The sequence below is a fragment of the Ranitomeya imitator genome, chromosome 2, assembly GCF_032444005.1.
Source record: "Ranitomeya imitator isolate aRanImi1 chromosome 2, aRanImi1.pri, whole genome shotgun sequence".
NCBI classification, from domain to species: Eukaryota; Metazoa; Chordata; class Amphibia; order Anura; family Dendrobatidae; genus Ranitomeya; species Ranitomeya imitator.
The window spans coordinates 599,934,404-599,956,739 of NC_091283.1; the positions used below are offsets into that span (position 1 = coordinate 599,934,404).

The 22,336-nt window shown below is 45.8% G+C and overlaps 1 protein-coding gene across 3 annotated transcripts in view; it reads right to left on the reverse strand.

Moving 5' to 3' along the window:
* Positions 1-381: 381 nt before the first annotated feature.
* The window catches only part of RAB37 (RAB37, member RAS oncogene family), a 194,613-nt gene continuing 172,658 nt past the window's right edge, over positions 382-22,336 (reverse strand). For all 3 annotated transcript variants that reach the window (XM_069752386.1, XM_069752387.1, XM_069752388.1), the window contains one exon: positions 382-1,122. In XM_069752386.1, coding sequence (XP_069608487.1) covers positions 1,020-1,122 — 103 coding nt within the window. In that variant the 3' untranslated portion in view covers positions 382-1,019. The remainder of the gene's footprint in view (positions 1,123-22,336) is intronic.

The window sequence follows — 22,336 nt, forward strand, 5'->3', positions numbered from 1 at the left end:
ATTTTCTCAAAAAAAACAAAAACAAAAATCAATAAAATGATTTATCTGTTTAAACAGTTATAATCATACTATTCGCTATTGTTCATTATACCAACTTTATATCCGCCAGTAATACACTATATTTAATTCTAATTATGTTTCTAATAATTCTACATTTAATAAAACACATGCTTTTATTCCAAGCCTACATTTCTTTTGCAATTGTTAATTCCCCCATTGCAAAGGAGGGATCTTTACTGATTTTTGGGATATGATATAAAAAAAAATTGCTATACATCTTTTAAAACAGATTTTCTTTACTCCTTGTCCTCCTGATTTTGCAAATATTCAGGACTTATCTGTATCTAGCCCAGAAAAAACAACATATGCCCAAAGAGTAAATAACATAGGAACATTTTATTATAAAGCCATTAAAAAATTACAGTTATGGAAATATCCACAACTAGCGCTCAATGTGTAAACAGCCAGTGGGTGAGACATGAGAGAGTGAACAGGTTACATGAGAATATTGCAATAAATTTATTCGGCATATACCGTTTCTTCCAATTTCTTTAAAATCCTAGGAAACTTATGGAAATGAGGTCTCTAAGTGACGATAAAAATCAGAGGAATTCTTCATACCTTGTAAACAAATCTGAGTTGTGCAACCTATGACAGTACCAGGCGGCTATTGATTGATAACGCGTGGTAAGTCATAATGCCATCTGTTATACAACCTTTGTCCCTGTAAACGATTTTGGCACAGTATTCTTGCACAGCAGGAAGATTTTATCTAAATGAGGCCAGTCATTGAATTCCATGCAAGAGGAAACACAACGGATTCCTTAGATGTTTTCAAGAAGACTCAAAGGCAACAAGGCTCCTGCAAGTTCTGAGTAAACAATCACGGAGGGGCTTCCACTCCAGGCATCAGGGTATCCAACAAACAGTTTTACTGGATCAGACTGTCCGTAACTCAATTCTGGACCAAAAGAACACATCTTGACCCGGAATTGCTTATAATCATAATTAAAAACAAATCAGAGGAGTCCACAGCAGCCGCTTTTCTTTTTTTGTGACTCAATGTACTGGTGGATCTGGAATTTACGCTCATCTGGACTACTGGATCTTTGCTTCAACTCCCTGCAGAGGAAAAATAAAAGGACAAAGAGTGAGGAATGTGTCCTGGACACTTTAGATTGGCAAGTGCGAGATACTGAGTTTTACTTAAATTACATGAAAAAAATATATTTCTACCACACTGTTTCGGGGGTGCTGCCTCTCGTCAGTGCAAAGTGGAGATCTGGTTTGGCTGAGTGAGAGGCGTCTGACCGATATCCAAGAAGTATCGTTTCTCCTTGTGGAGAGTGACATGCTAAGCATGCGGAGATGAGGAGACTTAAAGCCGCAATGCTCCTCTGGGAAATATGCAAATTGCCTCTTCAGAGAGGAAGAGAACTAGAGAGAACTAGTGCCACCTATTGGAAGCAGCAATCCTAAAAGGTACCATCACATTAAGCGACGCTGCAGCGATCTAGACAACGATCCCGATTGCTGCAGCGTCGCTGTGTGGTCGCTGGAGAGCTGTCACACAGACAGCTCTCCAGCGACCAACGATGCCGGTCCCCTGGTAACCAGGGTAAACATCGGGTTATTAAGCGCAGTTCGAACTCGGCTTCAGGAAAATGGCCGCCGCGATGTCCATCTGCGCACGGGTGGCATCCCGCAGCCATTTTCCTGAAGCCCCGGGAAGCAGGAGACTCCATCTGCGCACGCGCGGCCTCAAGAAGATGGCCGCGCCCACCGAGAAACCGCTGAATAGCGGCGAGCGCGCTCTTTTTCTACAGCTGCGCAGTGCATTCGGCACTTGCGCATGCGAGAAGCCCTACGCCACCAACAGAAACATAAGCAAGATGTGGGGGAGAAACAGCGCTGTGACCATGCCCATCTGACCTGACCAGCCTGATTGACAGGCGAAAAAGGCCACTTTTGTAAGGTATTTCGGTAGCATAGTTAGGGAATCAGGGGACAAAAAATACCTTATTGTGAAGCACAGCTCAGGCCCTATTTAACGGTATTTTTATCTCCTACTGAAAACACGGGGTGACCGGTTCCCTTTTATTATACATCCATCTGCGAAAAACACTGATGGCACCAGTACTGTTTTTTACATACGTGTTTAAGCACAGACGTGTAAATGAGGTCTATAGTGATTTTATTTTTCTCCCTTAGTACTGGTGCTGCAGATTTTACAATAAGCTCAGCAAAATCTGTGCATTTGCATTAAATGTTTGATTATTTATTTTATTTTATTTTTTTTTTTACACACTAAATTTTTTTAGCCACACCATTTAAAGCAATTGTTCCATGGCCTGTATATAGGTTTGTAACAGCCTGGCAGGGACCTGCTCTGGCACAGCTCAATAGAATCACTAAAACAGCAGGCCAATATCTTCCTTCTGCTTAACCACAGATATTGTGGTGAATAGCTAGGCTACAAGCCATCTATGTGGTTAAACAACTGAGATGGAAGTTATCTCTATTTCTGTCTGTTGCATATGGCAGTGTATACAGATGGCTCTCTCCTGCTGTGTATGGAACAAGCTCAGCCCCTGAGCCCATTTTATGGCAAGGGGCCAAGCATTACGTAACCCCTTCACCCTAAAGAATGTATTCACTTTCCTTTCCTGACCAGGCCAAATCTTATAATTCTGACCAGTGTCACATTATGACAGGGGTGGGGAACCATTTTCTGCCAAGGTCCATTTGGATATTTAAATCAACCATCGGGGGCCATGGAAAATCATCAACTTGAAAATTACCCTGCCATATATGGTCAACCATTTAACTCATCCCTAATATGATGCTGGAGCTACTTCTCTTTGGTGCAGCTGTGATGCTAGGTAGTATGAATGATATTGGTAGCTGTAGCTGCTTCTGAAGGTTTGCATTGGTCTGGTGCACATGAAATTCTTTGCAATGATAAGTTTTGTAAAGAATTTGCAGCAGTAAGTTGTACCAAACACCGATGTATAATAGATCTCCTCACAGTGGGAAATTCATCACTGCTAGAGATGGGCGAACCCGAACAGTAAAGCTTGGCATCAGTACGGAACACCTACTGTTCGGGCACAGACACGGAATACGGATTTCACCAGGAAGTCAGTGTTGCTGTTCAGGGTTGGCCCCACAATATCAGGTGTTTGTCGGGCTGTCATGTGCTTGACAGCATGGCAAACACTGCTTCTAATTGGCAGTATAATCTTGCCACACATAATTAAGTCTTGTTTGCCAGAGGGATCAAATACTTATTTCTCACTGCAAAATGCAAATAAATTTATATAAATTTATACAATGTGATTTTCTGGATTTTAGTTTTGATATTCTATCTCTCAATGTTAAAATTAACCTAACCCCTTAACCCCTATCTGACCTCGGACGGGATAGTACGTCCGAGGTCAGATCCCCTGCTTTGATGCAGGGCTCCGCGGTGAGTCCGCACCAAAGCCGGGACATGTCAGCTGTTTTGAACAGCTGACATGTGCCCGTAATAGGCGCGGGCAGAATCGCGATCTGCCCGCACCTATTAACCCCTTACCGGCATCGGACGTACTATACCGTCCGATGCCGGCTCCCCTGCTTTGATGCAGGGCTCCGCGGTGAGCCCGCACCAAAGCCGGGACATGTCAGCTGTTTTGAACAGCTGACATGTGCCCGTAATAGGCGCGGGCAGAATCGCGATCTGCCCGCACCTATTAACTAGTTAAATGCCGCTGTCAAACGCAGACAGCGGCATTTAACTACCGCTTCCGGCCGGGCGGCCGGAAATGACGTCATCGCCGACCCCCGTCACATGATCGGGGGTCGGCGATGCTTGTGAATGGTAACCATAGAGGTCCTTGAGACCTCTATGGTTACTGATTGCCCGTCGCTGTGAGCGCCACCCTGTGGTTGGCGCTCACAGCACACGTGCAATTCTGCTACATAGCAGCGATCAGCAGATCGCTGCTATGTAGCAGAGCCGATCGTGCTATGCCTGCTTCTAGCCTCTCATGGAGGCTATTGAAGCAGGGCAAAAGTAAAAAAAAAAAGTTTAAAAAAAATGAAAAAAATAAAAAAAATATAAAAGTTTAAATCACCCCCCTTTCGCCCCAATCAAAATAAATCAATAAAAAAAATATCAAATCTACGCATATTTGGTATCGCCGCGCTCAGAATCGCCAGATCTATCAATTAAAAAAAAGTATTAACGTGATCGCTAAACAGTGTAGCGGGAAAAAAATTCGAAACGCCAGAATTACGTTTTTTTGGTCGCCGCGACATTGCATTAAAATGCAATAACGGGCGATCAAAAGAACGTATCTGCACCGAAATGCTATCATTAAAAACGTCATCTCGGCACGCAAAAAATAAGCCCTCAACCGACCCCAGATGATGAAAAATGGAGACGCTACGAGTATCGGAAAATGGCGCAACTTTTTTTTTTTTTTTAGCAAAGTTTGGAATTTTTTTTCACCACTTACATAAAAAATAACCTAGTCATGTTTGGTGTCTATGAACTCGTAATGACCTGGAGAATCATAATGGCAGGTCAGTTTTAGCATTTAGTGAACCTAACAAAAGCCAAACAAAAAACCAATGTGGGATTGCACTTTTTTTGCAATTTCACCGCACTTGGAATTTTTTTCCCGTTTTCTAGTACACGACATGCTAAAACCAATGATGTCGTTCAAAAGTACAACTCGTCCCGCAAAAAATAAGCCCTCACATGGCCAAATTGACAAAAAAATAAAAAAGTTATCGCTCTGGGAAGGAGGGGAGTGAAAAATGAACACGGAAAAACGAAAAATCCCAAGGTCATGAAGGGGTTAAAATTATATAGACGGTTCATGTCTTTGTCAGTGGGCAAACTTACAAAATCAAGGGATCAAATACTTATTTCCCCCACTGTACATCACAGGAGGAGACATGCGGCTGCAGATTATACATCACAAGAGGGAACATGGATGCTGCAGCCAATGCCGCCCACAAAGTACATCCTGAGGCTAGCACTGGCCAGGATGTTTTCTTTAATTGTACCTGCTGTAGCATTCAGTAGTGTGCTCACTCGCAGAGCAATTAGAAATTAAAGGGCCGGCTGCTAATAAAACGCAGCTGCTGACCCAAACACTACGGTCCCTGGGAACCTGCCAGGGGGCCAGATAAAAGGTCATCGAGGGCCATAAACAGCCCTTTGGGCCTGAAGTTCCCCACCACTGCTTTATGGAGGTAAACGCGTCAATGGATCCCACTGAATTTGAGAAGGTTTTTTCATGACACGTTATAATTCATGTTAGTGGTAAATTTAGACAGAAATCCACTAATAAACACAACAATTTTATGCCCTTAAATCAGATAAAACCTACAAGAAACAAAATGAGCAAAAACCCTGCTGTAACTAAGTAAAAAGCAAAAGTGTATTTAAATAACACAGGGTTCTTAGCAATACTGTTTTTGATCAAAAATAGCATAAAAGCCATCCCATCAAACACAAAATTGTCTATAATCGATAGCAGAAACCATGTCATGTTTGCAGAGCCCCTGATGTGCCGAAACAGTGCAATTCCCCACAAGTGACCCCATTTTGAAAACTACACACCTCAAGGAACTTATCTAGCGGTGTGGTGAGCACCTTGAACCCACTGTTGTCACAAAATTTTACAATGTTGAGTCGTGAATTGTTTAACATTAGGCTGACTAAATGGAAATTTGCCATTTTTTCCACTAAAATGTTGCTTTGGCCCCCAGTTTTTCATTTTCAAAAGGAATAATAGGAGAAAATGAATGGTACAATTTGCAAATTTTCCCGATTACGTCAATACCCTGGTCAAAAACTACTTTTAACCCCTTAATGACCGCCGATACGCCTTTTAACGGCGCTGTGGAAAAAGTGTATAGTGCCCCCCACAGTCGGATTTTTTCTGGAGTCTCGGTTGCCAAGGGTAGCCGAGACCCCAGAGAACATGATTCGGGTTGCAATCGCCGGTAATTAACAGTTTACCAGCGGCATTTCATTTCTCTGTCCTCTGATGTGATCACCCATCAGAGGACAGAGAAATGGGATCCCCGATCGCCCCTGATACTTACCCCATGTCCCCCAGTGCTCCTCGTGGCACCCGATGGGCGCCTCCACCTTCTTCCGGGAAAAAAATGGCAGGCGGATCTTTGGGGTCTTGGCTGCCGGGGGTACCTGAGACCCCAAAGAACATGATCGGGGTCGGTTTTTACCGGCGACGCAAAAAAACCAAACAAAAAACGATGTCTGTCATTCTCTGTCCTCTGATGTGCGATCACATCAGAGGACAGAGAAATAGGGGGATCGGGGACCCGGTTATACTTACCGCTGTCCATGGGTCCTCCTGCTTCCCCTCCTGGCCGCCGGCTTCTTCCTCCGGTATGAAAATGGCAGGCGCATGCACAGTGCGCCCGCCGTGATCTGCTGGCTGGCAGAGGAAGATTCTTCCTCTTGTTTTATTTTGGTCACTGTGAGATCCCATCACAGTGATCAAAATAGAAAAAATAATAAATAACCCCCCCTTTGTTAGGAAAAAACAATAAAATAAAAATGTATGTATTTCCATTTTCCAATTAGGGTTAGGGTTGGTGCTAAAGTTGGGGTTGGCATTAGGGTTAAGGTTGGTATTAGGGTTTCGATTAGGGTTAAAGTTGGCATTAGGGTTAGGGATGGCATTAGGGTTAGGGTTGGGATTAGGGTCAGGGGTGTATTGGTTTTAGGGTTGGGATTAGGGTTAGGTTTGAGGTTAGGGTTGAGATTAGGATTAGGGGTGTGTTGGGCTTAGGGTTTTGATTAGGGTTATGGTTAGGGTTGGGATTAGGGGTGTGTTGGGGTTAGGGTTGGATTTAGAATTGAGGGTTTCCACTGTTTAGGGACATCAGGGGGTCTCCAAATGCGACAGCCAATTTTGTGCTCAAAAAGTCAAATGGTGCTCCCTGCCTTCTGAGCTCTGCCGTGCGCCCAAACAGTAGTTTACCCCCACATATGGGGCATCAGCGCACTCCGGACTAATTGGACAACAACTTTTGGGGTCCAGATTCTCTTGTTACCCTTGCAATAAAAAAAGGGGGCTAAAAAATAATTTTTACATCATGGGCTCTGCAAACGCAACATAACGCCCACAGACCATTCTATCAAAGTCTGCATTCCAAAATGGCGCTCCTTCCCTTCCGAGCTCTGCCATGCACCCAAACAGTGGTGCCCCCCACATATAGGGTATCAGCGTACTCAGGATAAATTGCATAATAAATTTTGGGGTCCAATTTCTCCTGTTATCCTTGTGAAAGCAAAAATTTGGGAGTGAAAAGATAATTTTTGTGGAAAAAAATGTGATTTTTTGTTTTCATGGCTCTACATTATAAACTTCTGTGAAGCAGTTGGGGGTTCAAAATGCACACCACACATCTAGATAAGTTCCTTGGGGGGGGTCTAGTTTCCAAAATGGGGTCACTTGGAGGTTTCTACTGTTTAGGTACATCAGGAGCTCTGCAAATGCAACATGACACCCGCAGACCATTCCATCAAAGTCTGCATTCCAAAACGTCACTACTTCCCTTCCGAGCCCCGATGTGCACCCAGACAGTGGTCCCCCCCACATATGGGGTATCAGCGTACTCAGAACAAACTGGTCAACAAATTTTGGGGTCCAATTTCTCCTGTTGCCTTTGAGAAAATAAAAAATTGTGGGCTAAAAAATCATTTTTGAAGAAAAAAAAAAAGGATTTTTTATTTTCACGGCTCTACGTTATAAATTTCTGTGAAGCACTTGGGGCTTCAAAGTGCTCACCACACATCTAGATAAGTTCCTTAAGGGGTCTAGTTTCCAAAATGGTGTCACTTGTGGGAGGTTTCCACTGTTTAGGCACATCAGGGGCTCTCCAGACACGACATGGCATCCGATCTCAATTCCAGCCAATTCTGCATTGAAAAAGTCAAACGGTGCTCCTTCTCTTCCAAGCCCTGCCGTGCGCCCAAACTGTGGTTTACCCCCAGATATGGGGTATCGACGTATTCAGGAGAAATTGCACAACAAATTTTGTGGTTCATTTTCTTTTTTTACACTTGCGAAAATAGAAAAAATTGGTTCTGAAGTAAAAGGTTTGCAAAAAAAAAAAATAAGTTAAATGTTTAGTTTTTCCTTCCACATTGTTTCAGTTCCTGTGAAGCACGTAAAGGGTTAATAAACTTCTTGATTGTGGTTTTGAGCACCATGAGGGGTGTAGTTTTAGAATGGTGTCAAGCTTGGGTATTTTCTGTCATGTACACCCCTCAAAGTGACTTTAAATGTGAGATGGTCCCTAAAAAATGGTTTTGAAAATTTTGTTGTAAAAATGAGAAATGGCTGGTCAACTTTTAACCCTTAACTTCCTAACAAAAAAAAAAGAAAAAAAGGTTCCAAGATTGTGCTGATGTAAAGTAGACATGTGGAAAATGTTATTTATTAACTATTTTGTGTGACATCTCTCTCTGATTTAAGGGCATAAAAATTCAAAGTTTGAAAATTGCAAAATTTAAGATTCGCCATATTTCCGTTTTTTTATAAATAATTACAAGTAATATCGAAGAAATGTTACCACTTACTTGAAGTACAATATGTCACGAAAATACAATCTCAATCAGCGGGATCTGTTAAAGCGTTCCAGAGTTATAACCTCAAAGTGACAGTGGTCAGAATTGTAAAAATTGGCTCGGTCATTAAGTACCAAATTGGCTGTCATTAAGGGGTTAAGTTACAATGCAAAACTCAGAAGGGAAGCGCCATATTGGAGTTCAGATTTTGCTGGAATGGTTTGAGGGTGACATGTCACATTGGCAGATCCCCTGAGGTGCCAGAACAGCAGAACCCCTCCATAAAATCGATACCATTGAATTAATCTAGGGCTGCAATGATTATGTTGACACCACATGTACCGCACAGAATTTTATACCATTTAGTGGTGAAGTAAAAATAAATACATTTTTACCACTAAAATGTTATTTTAGCCCCAAGTTCTTCTTTTTTATAAGAGCTTATAGGAAAAAATGTACCACAGGCTGTTGCGCAATTTCTCTTGAGTTCACCATTACCCTGTAATTGGGAATGTAATGTAATTGGGAAGTTTTTTTTCAGGCATTGTGAAAAGCTCAGAAGGTAAGGAGCGCCATATTATAGTGCAGATTTTGTGGTTATGGTTTACAGGTGTCATGACCCACTGAAAGGTGCCAGGACAGCAAACCCACCATTAGTGACCCCATTTTACAAACTACACCTGTCAATGAATTTATCTAAGGGTGCAGTGATCATATGGAAACCAAAAAAAGTGTCACAGATTTGTATAACATTGGGCAATGAAGAAAAAAAATACATTTTTAACTACACAAACTTTGTTTTAGCCCCAAATTTTGCATGTTACATTTTCACAAGGAGAAATGAGTAAAAATGTCAACAAAATTTGTCACAAATTTCTGTTGAACATGGAAATACCCAGTGTGTGCAGTACTGTTTAGCCATGTGGTGAGACTGAACGGAATGAGCGCCATTTCATTTGACTCTTGGAGAACAAATTACTGTACAATAGTCAGCGGACTCCATATACAGAGCTCCTAAGAGCAGAGTCTCCTACCTAGTGATCCCATTTTGGAGATTGCACCCCCCTAGGAATTTATCCACAGGTGTAGTGATGATTTTGACTCATGGGTTTTTTTCCAGAAAAAAACAATAGTGGATGTTGCCCCGCTTGCGCATCTGGAGACATGCACCCGTAAATTTAGCTGTCTCATCATTATAGAACTGCCAAACATGTGGACACAATGTCGTTTAGGCATAGTACGGGGCTCAGAAGGAGGAGGGGCATTTTTACTTGGGGGGCAATTTGTCTGAAGCTGGGGAGAGTGAAGCCAGCACTGACTGACACGTGATCCCTACGGCCAATGTTACACGATCCCCAGGAGAGCCAGTGCAGTCACCGCTGTTACGGCACTTGCACCGGAAGAGAGTATATAAGTGTCATTGTAAAGGTGGAAATATAGGAGTTGTCCAACTTATATAACACTTTCTTAATGCCTAACAGTAGCTAGCAGAAAATTATCTATTGCTTAAAATCAGGTTTTTGTGAAATATATATAGATTTTTAAATTTGGCTGTTTTTTTCATATTACAGTTTTTATTCAAAAACTAAAAACTCATTGACTTTCCAATTGCTTTTTCAGTCACAATATGTGATGTCACTGTTCGTGATTAGCAAGTGTGCTCAGATAAGGTGTTAAAGCACACTCATGCGCGAATAGTATTCAAGCACATCAAAGATACTCTATATTCGAATTGCCGTTGCTGCATGTCTTGCAGCTGTTCAACAGCCCCAAAACATGCAAGGATTGCCTAATAAACAGGTAATTCCTGCATGTGTTGCAGCTGTTGAACAGCCGCAAGACATGCAGCCACGGCGACTTGAACATAGTATTCAAGCACTCTGAAGTTACTATTCGCACACAAGAAAGCTCGGATAACACCTTATCCGAGCACACTCGCTCATCACTAGTCACTGCTGATCTTGCTCCCCCTTCCTTCAAGGACCTTCGCACAGGCTCATTAGATACTTCAGTACAAGAGACTAGGACGGGGTCTGATTATTATGGCTATGCGCATGTTATTTCCTGAAAAAAGAAATTAGAGTCTAAAAAATAGGGATTTTTGTGTACTCACCGTAAAATCCTTTTCTCCGAGCCATTCATTGGGGGACACAGACCGTGGGTGTATGCTGCTGCCAATAGGAGGCTGACACTAAGTGATACAAAAAAAGTTAGCTCCTCCCCTGCAGTATAAACCCTCCTGCTGGCTCTCAGCTAACCAGTTCGGTGCAAAAGCAGTAGGAGATCAATAACAATATATGAGCGTATAGCATGTCATATTATATATGAGAGCATAGCATGTCAGACTATAAAAAACAATCATAAGCTAATAACAGGGTGGGAGCTGTGTCCCCCAATGAATGGCTCGGAGAAAAGGATTTTACGGTGAGTACACAAAAATCCCTATTTCTCCTTCACCTCATTGGGGGACACAGACCGTGGGACGTCCCAAAGCAGTCCCTGGGTGGGAACAACAACAGATCAGGCCCTGTGTAACCGCTACTTACAAGTGCGCCACCGCGGCCTCCAGAGTCCACCTGCCCAGACTCACATCTGTGGAAGTGTGGGAATTATAGTGCTTCAAGAATGCATGCGGACTGGACGAATCCGCAAGCTTGCAGGCGTGCCTTGCTGACGCCTGGTGCCTAGAACCCTTGATAGACAGGGAGATAGGCTGACATCTAGCACGGGACGACTCCTGGATGGTGAAAAGAATCCACCATGCTATCATGGCCGATGAAACGGCTAAACCCTTCCTGAAAATGTCAGGAAGCCTTCCTCTACCGTCAGGAAGCCCAAATAAAACGTCCAACCTTCAGAAGGACGCCGTCCTCAAGACGTACCTACTCAGAGCACTCACTTCGTCCAGAATATGGGGGATCTTATTCCATTTTGTGGACTGGAGCCAAAAGAGATGAGGGAAGAACTATGCCCTCATAACAGTGGTAATACAGTACCACCTTGGTAACAAGGGATGGAGATGGCCTGAGGACAACCTTGCCTCGAAGGAAATAAGGGAAAAAAGTCTGAAAGAGCAGAGAAGCTAGCTCCGAAGACTCGTCAGAGTGAGAATATCGCAGAGGAGAACGGGACGACTTTCCCTGATAGTAAAGTCTGCCCGGATGAAAAAGGAGCCTACTGTAAGGCTCCTAGGAATAATAAGGTCCCAATGATCTAACGGTATGCGATAGGGAAGAACTACGTGTGAAAACTCCCTGTGAGAAAGTCCCTACTTGCGGTTGTGCTGCGATAAGGCGAGAAGATACTAGCTCCGCAAACAAAAAAACGGACGTGGTCAGTGCGGATCTCTGAGGATCACTGGGGCCTCTTTCTGCTTCCGAAAGGCTTTCGGAAGCAGTGGAAGGGGAGTTATGGAAACTGGTACCACAGCAGAACCAGAGCATGGAGAGCGATGGCTCTTGGATCTCGAGGCCGAACCACGAACTCGAGTACATTGGCCTTCAGTCTGGATGTCATCCCACCTACAACTGGAGAGCTCCAGTAAGGACAGATCTGATGGAAGACTTTGGGGTGAAGTTCCCACTGACTTGAGGCGGAACCCTGACGGCTGAATTTGTTTGCCGTTCAGAGTTCTACTTCTGGGATATATACTGCCGAGATCACCGAATAATAGACTTCGGCCCATCAGAGAAAGTGAGGTACCTCGGTCATGGCGCCTGACCGTGGGTACCTGCTAGATGACTGACGTAAGGCACCGCCGTGGCATTATCCAATTGAATTCGGATAGGGAGTCCCGCCAGAAGGCAGTGGACCTGCTGTAAGACTACCGTTCGGATCTCCAGAACAATGATGGGGAGAAGAAGACTGGCATTGGAAGTTACTAATAACCATTGAACTGGGAGAAAGGCCCTGGATGAAGAAGGAGCTCAGAGACTATTGTCTGAAAGTCTGCTTGACTTGCTGAAAACTAGCGGAGCGAAGGAAACCGCTTCCATTGTCGTCGCCATTTTTGCTCAGAACTCTCTTAGCAAATCGAATGAAATGAGGGGGTGAGTAATCAAGTCCTCAGAACTCTCCTTGCGCGAGCTCCCTGTTGAAGGGCCATGACCTTGTCTCGAGGAAGAATTACCATCCTTCTAGAAGTGTGCAGGATCATCCTCAAAAAGGATATCTGCTGGGCTGGAAATGAGGAGAACTTGTCTAAGTGTAGCTGCCAGCCCAGGAGAGAAGGTATCGCAAGAGATATAGACGACTCAGCGTAGTCCTGGAAGGGCGGCTAGACAGACCAAACAGGGCAGGACGAGCACACCTCTAGAGTGCAAGAGAAACATGACATCCGCCATGACCCGATCGAACACTCTGGGTGCGGAAGCAAGGCCGAAGGACAAGGTTGTGACTTGAAAATGCTGTTGATGAATGGAAAGGCGAAGGAATTTTTGCAGAGGGCAAGCAACCTGAATGTCGATGGATGCCGGAAACTGCACCTTTTTCTGTTGAAGTAATGGCTGAGCGGAGGAACTCCATCCAAAGAAGGAGGACCATGTCAAAGGTTGTTAGAAGTTTGAGGTCCAGGGTCGATCTTACTTTTCGTTCCCCTGTTTGGAACCAAGATCCCTTAGGTCTAGACTGTGCTGGACAATCCTTATACAATCCTTTGTCAGTCTCCCGCTCAAAAGATTTGATTGGCCAGTTGTTGCTGGTGTGGATCAAGGTAGTTAAGGTCTCCAGCCAGGAGACCATTGCTCTAGCAATCCATGCGGCCGCTAGGGAGGATAGAGCGCTGGACCCGAAGCCGCAAGACGGAACGAACCAGATTTGCTATCTGACAGTCCGTGGTATTTTTAATTGATGACCCATCAGGTAGGGATACTGGTAGGTATACCACAGGAGATTCTACCCGGTTAAACTGCCCCATGGCAGAATGTGCGGCTGCATCCAGCAGGTCATAGTCTCTTGCCATCTCCTCTTTTCACGGTGCAGAGATAAAAATTAGGAACCCTCGATCCATCAACCTCTTAACAGGGAAGTGGAGAGGAATTGTCCGCCCTCTTGCATCATCCACTAAATAGTGGTGATGCAGAGGGGGGAGCTCGTACGCCAAAAAGGGTGCCTCTATATGTCCACAGAGTTCAGGTCTCCAGGTGGACAGGACAGGTTGTCTGGCGTTAGGCCTGGATGCAGAAGAGGAAACATGGAGACGACACTCCGTGTGCTCGTCTGTTGATGGTGTGGGGAGATCGGTGCCCTTTAAAGGACCCGTCGCCCTTAAAAAACAGGCCAGGCATGGCATCCCACGTAGAGGCTTCTGTCAAGTGAATCGCTTATCCGAATTGAATGGCAAATGCTCTCGAGGGAGTTTAGTCTCTGAAGCTCTGGCAATATCCAATCCATATTCAGAGCCTTGTTGTCATCAAATCATTGGTGAGTGAGCAGGAAACGAAAAACTTCCGTTTTCTAGATGCCTGTATGTTTCTAGACGCCTGCACATTTCTAGAATACTTGCGGCCCCTGCTAGCCGATGGCTCCCATGTAGGATAGGGACCATGTATATTGGTCCTGCGAGCACTCCAAACACAGAGGGTACACAGAGGGATTCAATCTCTTGGTCCGAGAACCATGGATTGGTCAGTGAAAAAGTCCACTGAGGGGAACTAGAGGATAAAGCTGGGGTTGGCGGCGAAGGGCTCCTCGGACTGATCAAGCGCCTTTAAGACCAGGAAATACTGGTCATACGCCTTTAAGACCAGGGAATACTGGTCATGCGCCTTTAAGACCACGAAATACTGGTCATACGCCTTTAAGACCAGGGAATACTGGTCATGCGCCTTTAAGACCAGAGAATACTGGACATGCACCTTTAAGACCAGAGAATACTGGTCATGCACCTTTAAGACCAGAGAATACTGGTCATGCACCTTTAAGACCAGAGAATACTGGTCATGCACCTTTAAGACCAGAGAATACTGGTCATGTGCCTTTAAGACTGGGAATCCTGGCCACATGCCTTTAAGACCAGGGAATACTGGTCATGCGCTTTTAAGACCAGGAAATACTGGTCATGTGCCTTTAAGACCAGGTACTTCCTTACCGGGGTACTGATGTAGAGTCGATGTGCCCCTTTAATGCAAAAATACTGTCACCCCAGTGTGAGCTGGCTGGGTGGACCAAGATGGCCACCGGGAGCTGCAGAGTTGATAAAATCTCGCAGAGAGCGAGAAGCGCCAATTTGGGGGGCGGAGCCACAGACACGATGTTGAATAGGCCTAAGCCGGGGCCTAAATTTCTGTAGCCGGCGGAAGTCACCAGTGGGTCGTTCCAGGCAAGACTTCCAGGATGCGGCCTACAAATCGGCCGAAGCCAGGGGCTAAATTTTTGCAGCCATCCAGAGCGTTACCTCAGAGAGGTGGGCCACAGGGAAGTGGCTGAGGCTGCCTGTCAGCATGTGAATATCCCACTGAAGATGGAACCACTCACCGTTGATGCGCGTCCCGGCATGGAGCTGCCGCGGATGTGGGTTTCAGCGCTGTTCTGTGCAGCGTGGACTGTGCAGGGATAAGCCTCAATCCATCATCTGTTTGTTAGGGAGGTGGAGAGGAACCGTCCGCCTCCTTGTGCCATCCGCTTTCACAGTGGTGGGACAGTGGGGGCTGCTCGGACGCCATAGAGAGGGGCCTCTGTACAGCCACGGAGTTCAGTCCGGGTGGACAGGGCCAGTTGTCCGGCATTAGGCCTGGCTCCAGGAGAGGATACATGGAGGTGACACTCCATGTGGTCGCCTGCTGCTGGTGTGGGGAGATCGAGACCATGAAAGGAACCGTCGCCCCTGAAGAGAGCTCAGGCATGGCTTCCCACGTCACAGGAAAGGGTACGGGGAGGTATACTCGCTGTGCTCGCCTGTTGATGGTTCGGGGGAGATCGGAACCTTGAAAGGAACTGTCGTCCCCTTCACTCCGTTAATTAAAAAATAAAAAATTTACAGAAAAGTAAACAATAAAATAAAAACGTTGGGGTCTGAAACAGACCCATGTGCCTCCTACAGACACTAAGCAAGAACTGGTTAGCTGAGAGCCAGCAGGAGGGTGTATACTGCAGGGGAGGAGCTAACTTTTTTTGTATCACTTAGTGTCAGCCTCCTATTGGCAGCAGCATACACCCACGGTCTGTCCCCCCCAATGAGGCGAAGGAGAAATACCCAGTGGCTAATGAAAAAAACGGTAATTAATCTTACCGATAATTGTATTTCCAGGAATCCATCCTGACAGCACCATGGAGGACGTCCTTCTTATACGCAGTGGGACAGGAAACACGAGTTTAAAAGGACCCTCCCCCTTCCACCCTTCAGTGATTTTCCAAAGTAACACATCTGGATGGATGCAAACAGAAAATTTATTTTGAACATAACAAGATTAACACCAATGTTACTTCACATAAGTATAACACGTATTCACATTAGGGAGGGAACTATCCGTGCTGTCAGGATGGATTCCTGGAAATACAATTATCGGTAAGATTAATTGCCGTTTTCCAGGTCACCACCTGACAGCACCATGGAGAAGTACCAAAGGAGACTTCCTAGTTCTAGGCTGGGACTACCGCTTGAAGCACTTTCCTGCCAAAAGCTAAATGAGAAGAGACTACGTCTAATTTGTAGTGTTTTGAAAAGGTGCTAATGTTAGACCAAGATGCCGCTTTACAAATCTGATCTACTGAGGCCCCCCCTTTTCGGCCCAAGACGCGGCCATAGCCCTGGATGAATGAGCTTTAAGGCTATCTGGAGGATCTTTTCCCTGCACCTGATAGGCCGTGGTAATAGTGGATCTAATCCACCTAGCAATAGTGGATTTTGATGCCTTCTTTCCCCTATTAGGACCCCCGTACAGGACAAAGATTACTATCCTGTCTCCAGGCGCTAGTCATGTCTAAGTATTTCAGCACCGTCTCCCTAACATCTAAGTTATGGAAGAAGGCTTCTTTTTGATTTTTAGGAAACTGGCAAAAAGACGGAAGAACGACCTCTTGGTTAATATTTGATACTGAGGCTACCTTGGGAAGAAAACCTGGGTCAAGCCTCAAAAGCAACCTATCATCAAATATCTGCAGATAAGGGTTCTGGATGGATAGGGCCTGAAGTTCCCCCAATCTTTTGGCTGATGTAATGGCCACTAAAAAAACTGCTTTTAGGGAAAGATTAGCGATATTTATATCCTTGTCTATATCAAAGGGCTCTTTGCATAATACATTAAGGACTAAATTAAGGTCCCAGGGAGGGACAGACTTCCTGATTAGAGGTTTCAGCCTCGAGACCGCTCTAGAGCAGAGGTCCCCAACTCCAGTCCTCAAGGCCCACCAACAGGTCATGTTTTCAGGATTTCCTTTGCATTGCACAGGTGATGCAATTATTACCTGGGCAAGACTAAGGAAATCCTGAAAACATGACATGTTGGTGGGCCTTGAGGACTGGAGTTGGGGACCTCTGCTCTAGAGAACCGAGCGATCCAAGGGTGGATGGCAAGGGAAGAGTCATAAAATACACTGCAGTTTGAACCCTCAAAGTACTCGGTTTGAGCCCCTTCTTGAATCCCTGTTGTAGGAAATCAAGAATCCTGGGTATGTTAGGGTGATCAACATCGATTGTTGCTTCTCCACAAAAACTGCAGAATTTCTTCCAGGTTCTGAGGTGTATGGCTGAAGTCACCGGTTTCCTACTTGCTTGTAGAATAGAAATCACTTCTTCTGAAAGGCCTCTTGCCCTCAGGATCTGCCGTTCAGGATCCAAGCTGTTAACCGCAGCTTCTCTGGGTTCTGATGGAGGATCGGACCCTGAGAAAGTAAGTCCCCCCTGACTGGAAGATGGTAAGGACTGTCCACTGCCAGCTTCTTTAGAAGGGGGAACCAGCTCCTTCCGGCCCAGAAAGGGACCACCAGGATCACCAGAGCTCTGTCCTCGCAAATTTTCCTGAGTACCCTTGGTACTAATGCCAGAGGGGGAAAGGCGTATAGCAGACCCGAGCTCCACGACTGAGAAAGGGCATCTACCCCTGCTGGATTCTCCTGAGGATTTAGTGAGAAGAAGGTTCTTATTTTTGCATTCCTACTGGTTGCGAAAAGATCCACGGTTGGGGTTCCCCAGCGCTGACACAGGGTATCGAAAATTCTGCTGTTCAGTTCCCACTCTATGGGTGATAGTTTTTCTCTGCTCAGAAAATCCGCAACCTAGTTCTTTGAGCCTTCTAAGTGGACTGCTGAAACCGAAAGTACCGATCTTTCTGCCCATTCGAAGATCTGATCCGCCAGATGTTGTAGCTTCGGATGCCTCGGGCCCCCTTGATGGCGAAGAAAAGCTACCGCCGTCGTGTTGTCCGATAAGATCTTTAGATGTCTGTTCTTTAATAGGGTCCGTGCTGAACACAGAACCATCCAAACCGCCTGTAGCTCTCTGTGGTTTGAAGAATTGTTGCTCTCTTCCGAATTCCATTGCCCCTGGTAGTATCTTCCGAGTACCTGGCAGCCCCAACCTTGTTGACTTGCGTCCGTGGTTACCGTGACTGCCGGGGTCTGGATCCATGGGACCCCCACCTGAAGGTTCTGACACCGTCCACCATCGTAGGGATTTCTTGACTCGATAGGATAGGACAAACTGTCTGTCCAATGAAGACTGTCTTCTGTCCCATGTTGTTAGAACCGCTCTTTGTAATTGACGAGAATGGAATTGGCTCCAGCTGACGCATGGGATACAGGCTGTCATCAGGCCTAGGATTTTCATTGCATCTCTTATTGTCACCCGAGTTCTTGCAAACTGTCGAACCTTCTTTATCAGGTCTGACCGCCTTCTGTCCGGAAGAAAAGACTTCCTGATGTTTGAGCCTAGTATTACACCCAGAAACTGTCTCCTTGATCTTGGGGTTAAGTGTCATTTCTCCCAGTTCAACACCCAACCTAGTTTCTGCAGTGTGGAGATCACCAATTGAGAATCGATCTTGAGTTGGGTCACTGAGTCTGCCACTAACAGGAAATCGTCTAGATATGGTATTATGATATCTCGCTTCCTTAGATAAGATACGATCTCTATGATGAGTTTTGTAAAAACTCTTGGAGCCGATGCCAGTCCAAATGGAAGGCAACGGAATTGATAATGGAGGACTGAACCCTCTTTATCGCAAATCTTAGGTACTTTTGATGTTGCGAAAAAATTGGAACGTGATAATACGCACTTTTTAGATCCAAAGTGCACATTACCACGTTCTTCCCTAATAGGGGAATTGTGGAGCGAATGGACTCCATCTTGAATTTCTTGTACGACAGCCATCTGTTTAGTGGCTTGAGGTTTATGATGGTTCGGGATTCTCCTGATGGTTTTATTATAGAGAAAAGACCCAAGTAATGACCTGTTCCCATTTGGTGAGGATGTACGGGAGATATTGCCTCCATCCGGAGGAGATCCTGAATGTCTGACCACATTGGTGAGACTGAAGAGAGACGGGCGTTGGAAATGAAAAATCTTTCTGGGGGACGAGATACGAACTCTATCCTGTACCCCTGAGAAATAACCTGAAGGACCCACGGATTTGAGGTAATTTTTTCCCATTCCCCCAGGTAATTCAACAACCGACCCGCTATCCTGGTGGCGTCATTTCCTTCAGAACTCAGACCTAGGATTTGAGGGACCTGGATCTCTATTTCGGTTCCTATTTTCTCCCCCTTTCGGATAACTCCATCTCCCTTGTTTACCTTTACCCCTATAGTCTGATCTCTGACTGTAATAGGGTCTACGAAAGGGCTGGAATTTTTTATTTTTCTCTTCTGGAAACCCCTTCTTTTCATCAGAAGCTTTCTCCAGAATGTCATCTAATACAGGCCCAAAAACACGGCCACCTGAAAAGGGAATGGAACATAGTTTGTTCTTAGAAGGAACATCCCCCGACCAGCTTTTTAACCAAATGGCCCTATGGGCTGCATTAGATAGCGATTGCCCTCTGGCTGTGAACCTGACAGATTCTGCCGTAGCATCTGCAAGAAACCCTGTGGCTAGTTTAAGTAAAGGGACAGCATTGATGATAGTCTCCCTAGAAGTTTTGGCTGACAGTTGATCCTTTAAATCGTCAACCCACAGATGCATGGCTCTCGCCACAGAAGTCGCCGCAATATTTGTGCGGATCACAGCGGCCGAACTTTCCCAAGCTTTCTTAAGGAGACCATATGCCTTTCTGTCCATGGGCTCCTTTAAATTCGAGGAGTCCTCGAATGGTATCACAGTTCTCTTGGACACTTTCGCTAGAGGGATGTCAATTTTTGGTATATCTTCCCAGTCTTTGACCTCCTCATGGTCAAAGGGAAGACGGAGTCTAAAGTCTCTCGGGATCGATATCCTCTTCTCTGCCGCCTCCCACTCTTCCAAAATCATTGAGCTGCGGGAAGAGGTGAAGAAGGGGTCAGTAGCTGCAATCTCTGAGCAAAAGCCGAGACTGAACTCGGACTCACCGAATGTGGGCATTAACCGGAAAGACTTTTGAAGTCTGCGGACGCAGCCCCCCGAACATCTCATCTTGCACGGAGAGAGAGGTCGAAGGTTCTTCAACCTGAATAGTTTGTCTGACCGCACCCAGCAGTTCGTCAATATCATTGGAAGAGAATAGATACTTTTTCCCCTTATGAGGAGGGTCTCTACATACTTCCTCCTCTTCCTCTATGTCAGATTCTGATGGACTGTCCTCAGATGACGAATCTGACTCTCTCTGCCTCTTCCTAGACCTGGGAGGATCCTGGAACTCAGGCTGGATCGGCTGGGAGGCAGATAGGTTAGATATAGAAGCCTGCACTTCTTCTCTAACCATAGCTCTCATGCTTGTTATTAGAGAGGCCTGTTCCTCTCCTACAATACGAGCGGTGCAGGACTCGCACAGAGGCTTCTGCCAGGAGGCTTTAAGTTTTGTGGCACATATTGGACATCTCTTAGTTCTGCCCGTCTTCTTATCCCCAGATGAAGGACGCCCCTGGAACAGACAAAGGGGACCACTACTAGTACCTTTAATTGGGCTATAAGGAGCGCACCTCTTAGTGGGGACTCACATGCGTCAGGGAATCCTGTTTCCCCGGGGCCTCTACGCTGACAGCCGGTATAGCACTTAGATCCATTACAGCTGCGGTGCCTAGCGCTATCTAGCCACACTTACCTTAAATCCTTTTGCTTGTGTCCCAGTACTCCTACAGGAGCGATGAGGAAGACCGCCCCCTTGCTGCCGCCGTGACCCGGAAGTTCAATGCCCGTTTACCGCCGAGGAACACATGGAGTCCGGCGCCTCTCCAGCGCTCTGCCGTACCTGCCTCTCCTCGCCGGAATGTCTGCGAAGGGATCGCCCTGCAGAGACCACACGCAGGTACGCTTGGGGTAGCCATCTGAGGTCGAGAGCCCCCCTCAGGGGGAAGCGACCTCCTCACCAGGAGCAGCGCTGCACTGGCGTCGCTGAGGGACCCGATTAATTGGGTGTCGGCGATACAGAGAATCGACCCGAGGGAAGGAAGAGGCTGAGCCCCCCCGATCCGCACGCTCTGTAGGGACAGTGATCTCTCGTCGTTCCTATCCATAGTGGGACAGGAAAAACACTGAAGGGTGGAAGGGGGAGGGTCCTTTTAAACTCTCGTGTTTCCTGTCCCACTGCGTATAAGAAGGACGTCCTCCATGGTGCTGTCAGGTGGTGACCTGGAAAAATGTATTTCTTTTTTTATTCTCAAACTGTTGTGATATGTATATCTACTATATAATTGTCTAAGGGTCACTTCTGTCTTTCTGTCTGTCCTTCTGTCTGTCACGGATATTCATTGGTCACGGCCTCTGTCTATCATGGAAATCCAAGTCGCTGATTGGTCGTGGCAAAACAGCCACGACCAATCAGCGACGGGCACAGTCCGGCAGCAACATGGCCGCTCCTTCCTCCCCGCAGTCAGTGCCCGCTCCATACTCCCATCCGGTCACCACTCACATAGGGTTAATGGCAGCGTTAACCGACCACGCTATGCTGCGGTGTAACGCACTCGGTTAACGCTGCTATTAACCCTGTGTGACCAACGTTTAACTATTGATGCTGTATGCGGCATCAATAGTAAAAAGATCTAATGTTAAAAATAAAAAAAATTAAAAATCGTTATATACTCACCGTCCGTCGGCCCCTCGGATCCACAACAGGCCTTTCCTGCTCGCGACGCTCCGGTAACCGGTCCATGCTGCGATCTCGCAAGATGAGGACGTATCGGTCTCACGAGACCACTACGTCATCATCTCGCGAGACCACAATACACTCTTCAGACCAGAGCGCGCGAGGACTGAGCGTCGGTAACCGCTTCGCTTGGATCCGGGGGCTCCGGAAGGTGAGTATATAACTATTTTTTATTTTAATTCCTTTTTTTAACAGGGATATGATGCACACATTGCAATATACTACGTGGGCTGGGCAATATACTACGTGGGCTGGGCAATATACTACGTGGACATGCATATTCTAGAATACCCGATGCGTTAGAATCGGGCCACCATCTAGTATTTGCATATATATGCAACACAAGTCCCTGATTTTAACAATAGGTCCTTTTTTGATAATTGTTTCCCTTTAAAGCACCACTCTGATGATGCAAACAAAACAAAACGCCAGAGTGGTATGATTAATGTCTGCTGCCTGCAACTAGGAAAATACTTACCAGCCACAGTTGTTTTTCCAGGCATCTTGTCACCGTGTAAGGGGT